Source organism: Egretta garzetta, unplaced genomic scaffold, assembly GCF_000687185.1.
Source record: "Egretta garzetta isolate BGI_Z169 unplaced genomic scaffold, ASM68718v1 scaffold749, whole genome shotgun sequence".
NCBI classification, from domain to species: domain Eukaryota; kingdom Metazoa; phylum Chordata; class Aves; order Pelecaniformes; family Ardeidae; genus Egretta; species Egretta garzetta.
In genome coordinates this window covers 45,445-49,278 of record NW_009260843.1, presented here as the reverse complement: position 1 = coordinate 49,278, position 3,834 = coordinate 45,445, and the positions used below count along the sequence as shown (strand labels likewise).

General features: G+C 55.9%; 1 protein-coding gene across 1 annotated transcript in view; it reads left to right on the top strand.

Annotated features, from left to right (window-relative positions):
- Positions 1-3,834, top strand: part of SLC38A10 (solute carrier family 38 member 10) — a 44,793-nt gene that overhangs the window by 36,041 nt on the left and 4,918 nt on the right. The window contains exons 11-13 of the mRNA XM_009647121.2: positions 2,067-2,237; positions 2,509-2,988; positions 3,557-3,664. Coding sequence (XP_009645416.2) covers positions 2,067-2,237; positions 2,509-2,988; positions 3,557-3,664 — 759 coding nt within the window. The remainder of the gene's footprint in view (positions 1-2,066; positions 2,238-2,508; positions 2,989-3,556; positions 3,665-3,834) is intronic.

Genomic DNA, 3,834 nt, shown 5'->3' with positions numbered 1-3,834 from the left:
ACGGCGTGGAGACTTTTATTTTTGTTTGTGTTTTGTTTGTGTTTTGGTCTTTTCTTGCATTGTTTGCAGAACACGGAGCATGCGGCCACCTCTTGATTTACGATTGACGCTTCTCCCAGCAGCGGGGCCTCCCCCCGCCCCTCGGTTGTGGGCTTGAGTTTTTTTTCTCGGTGAGGGGGGGGGTGGGGGGGGGGGGTTCACCTGCTGAAGGGTCCCCTGGCCAAACCCTGCCCTGCGCGCAGGGGTAGTTCTGGTGTTAACTCCTCCATTTCCCGCTCATATAGAAAGCTTCCCCGCTCCCTTTCCTTTTTATTTCCTCTCTCAAACACCATCTCGCTGCATGGCTGCCCCCCTTCCTTTTTATTTCCTCTCTCAAACACCATCTCGCTGCACGGCTGCCTCGGGTCATCGCTCCCTTCGGCCGTGGGAACGGCTCTGCTTGGGTTGCGGTTCTCTGCATCCTCTGGTTTCAGATGCGCCGCAGTCTCCTCCGACTGCAGCCATCTCCCGGCTTCATGAACCAATTAACGAGAAACTTTTCCTCCAATAGAGTAAATAATTTTTTGCTGCGAGGCCAGAATTTAGCTGGGAACATCCGCAGCCGTGCCGAGCGCTCCCCTCCCCGGCCTCAGCCTCCTGCTTCCCAGGGCCCCCGTCCAGGGCTGGGCACTGGTTCCTGCAGTCCATTTTTTCCTGAAAGGAGGAGCGTCCTGCCCTGACTTGCTGAACCCTGGGAAGTCCCTCAATGGAGAGAAGGGACCCTTGGGTACCGGACTCGAATTTCTCAGAAAATCCAGGTCCTTTTTCCCCTCCCACTATCATTCCCTAACCAAAGCATCTTTGAAAGCCGGCCAGCCCTGGCGCACGTCCCTTCGACTGGGTGCGGAGCTCTGGGCCAGAGAGTCCAGGTTTCTGGAGAGGCGCTGGGTCCTTCTGGCACGGATCCCTCTGGGCCAGGATTTTGTACTTATTTTGGTGTTTTTTGTTTTTTTTTCTTTTTTTTTTCTTTTTTGTCCCCCATCTTGGGTAAGGCCCACGCAGCTGAAGTTGTGGCAATCTCTCCTTTCCCATGAGTTCATCTTGTAATAAATCGCACCAGCCCTGCGGAGGGGGAGGAGAAAATTGAAAGATGTTTATAGAATTAATTCCCCAAAGGAAATCGCATGGGGGAGGGCAAATGGGGGGAAGAGTTGGGAATTTTTTTTTTTTTTGTTACAGAAGATAGATTTTTTTTTTTTTCTAGAGTTTGTTGGATGGAAAAAAATCTGCAGAATAGCTCCAGTGCTGGGAAACAATTAGATTTCCTCCTCTGCTGCTCTTCTAAGGAAGAGTTCGCTCCCTGTTTGCGCTGTGTGGGTCGGCCTCTGCCACCCTGGGGTCGGAGGGGTGTAACCACCAATTCCACGTGGTTACTCCAGCACTGAGCCCTGTGACTGGTCTGACTGGGATGCACTTACGTAAACATCCCGTCTCTTCCAGGGGGAGATGGGGAGGGTCCCCCCATGCCCGTGTAACCGTGCTCCTTAAAACCCTGTGCCTCCTGCGGGGTCACGCAGCTCTCCCCCCTCCCTCCCAGCCGTCCTCCTTGTGGCGTTCGAAGGGCTGGGGAAACGCTCGGGCGCAAAAAGGAGAGGAAAAAAAATAAATAGCAGAGGTTTTGAGCTACGTTGCGGTGTGCGGCCAGTGCAGGTGGGAGCAGGAGGGCGACGGGGGGCCCCTGCTCGGTTCTCCGGGTGCTGGGGGGTCTGGTGCGGGGGAGCCGGGAGGATGCTACCATCTGGCGGCATGGGCTCGCAGCAGCAGCCGGCTCCATCCCGGCCCTGCCTCGCTGCCTGGCCTGGCCGCCTGTGCCGGCAGCTCCATAAAAAACCACTGCAGGGAAAACAAACAGGCAAGCCCAGAACAAAAGCTGCAATCCCTCCGTACTGATGCTGGAGGGAAAAGAGCTGCTCGGCTCCTGTCGGTAAAGGGGTTTGCAGCACCCAAAGCAATTGCCTTGATCCTGCCGGTGGACTGACGGTGCAGCCGTGCGTAAGCTCCTGCAATTAACTGGCCTTCCTTTGCAGACCAGAACCCGGCGGTGGAGGAGGCGGAGGATGACCGTGATAAACCGAAGCTGCTGGACGAGAAGGAGGAGATGGAGCAGCCACAGATCAAGGTGCCCATGGAGGTACCCAAGAGAGAGGAGGAGAGGGGAAAGCCGGAGGAGAAAGTGCAGCTTGACCGTCCTGATCAAGGTAATGAGGAACCTGGGGAAAGGGTGCCAGTTTTGGAGCTGGGAGGCGTACGTTGCAGGAGTATTTCGGATAGAGATCCTGATATCTGCTCGTTACCTCGTGGACAGAAGGTGATTTAGTATTCAATGCTCTCGAGGCTCGTTAGGAATGCAGCCTCCTGATGAGAAAGCAAAGGTAGAGCTGCAGAAGGGCAGCGGGTAGCTGGGTGTGCTGTGAACCTGCTGCCTGTTGCAGTCTCGAGCCCCCTAACCCCGCCTGTCGTTCGCCCTAGGGATTGCCCTGCCTGTGGGGGAAGCGCATCGCCACGAGCCGCCCGTCCCGCACGATGAAGTGGTCGTGGACATGGGGCGGGAGCGGGAGGAATCTGATGAGAACAAGCTTGCGCCCGGAGGAGCCGACGATCGTCTGCTCAAGCCAGTGCTGGAGGAGCCAGCCGCGCTGAATCCCCAGAAAGAGGCACTTGGCCCAAAACAAGGGAAGGAAGCGATCGCTGAGAACCAACTGCGGGGAGGGACTGACGAGCCCGTTAAGAATCCAAAGAACGTCCTGGAGGTGATCGTGCAGCAGGATGGCAGGCCGCCATACAAAGAGCTGGAGCCAGACAAACAACTGCTGGAAGCCAAGGCGCAAGCTGCCATGCCGGACGGTGAGAAGAAAGCTGAGGCTGCAGGTGAGAGGGAGAAATCAAAGCTCCAGCTCGCCAGGAAAGCAGAGGAGGCTGCAAAGTCCATGGAGAAGGATGGCGACCCTGGTAAGCTTCCCCCATGGCGTCTCATCCGTACAAACTCCCCTCTTGGCCTGTAATCCGCCCCGGCGGCGAGGCAATTTGGTTATTCCGACCTACATCCCAGTGCTTCCGTTTAATTTCACGAGATTAGCATGTGAGCGTGCACAGCCCCTTCAGCAGCTGTTGGGGGAAAGGAGGAATCTGGTGGCTTTGACAGCTACTATAATATCTGTCAAACAGTTGTTTGCTAGCCTGCTAAATGTCAGGTGCCATGCTGTTCCTGTGCGTCTCTGTACTCACTGGGGACACGGAGCCGGGAGATCTTGACAGGTAACACATTGCTAAGTGCCCGTCTAAAAGCTAGTTAGAACCATTCTTGCATTTTAATTGGCTGAGGTAGTTAGCGCTGGCTCGCTGCCACGAGTCTATAAGATTGTTAAATATTTTTTTTTTATTACTTCCCTTGCAGTCATTGGGTTGAATGTAAACTGTGCCGGCTTAGGCAGGGAGGGACAACACGATGTGGAGTCATTTTAGTGAACGTTTGCTGCTGGAGTGTCCTTACTGACTGCAAAGGTCTGTTCGTCCGCAGGTGAAAAGCAGGAGCTGCCTCTCCCGGACAGAGTGGATCAGCTGGAGCCGAGGGAGACCCAAAACACCGAGGAGAAGCAACAGGAGAACGCGGGGAGCAAGCTGGAGGGTGAGCACGCGTCCCTGGGGTGTGCAGGGAGGGGAAGGCGCTGAGCTCCCCCCAGGCACCGGGGCTGCGAGTGCAGGACTTCTCTCTGCAGGAGGACGGTGCCAGCCAGCGCTGTTCTTGCCAGCACATAGCTTTTGGCCATAGTCACCTCCGCGACGGCCTCCTGCCGG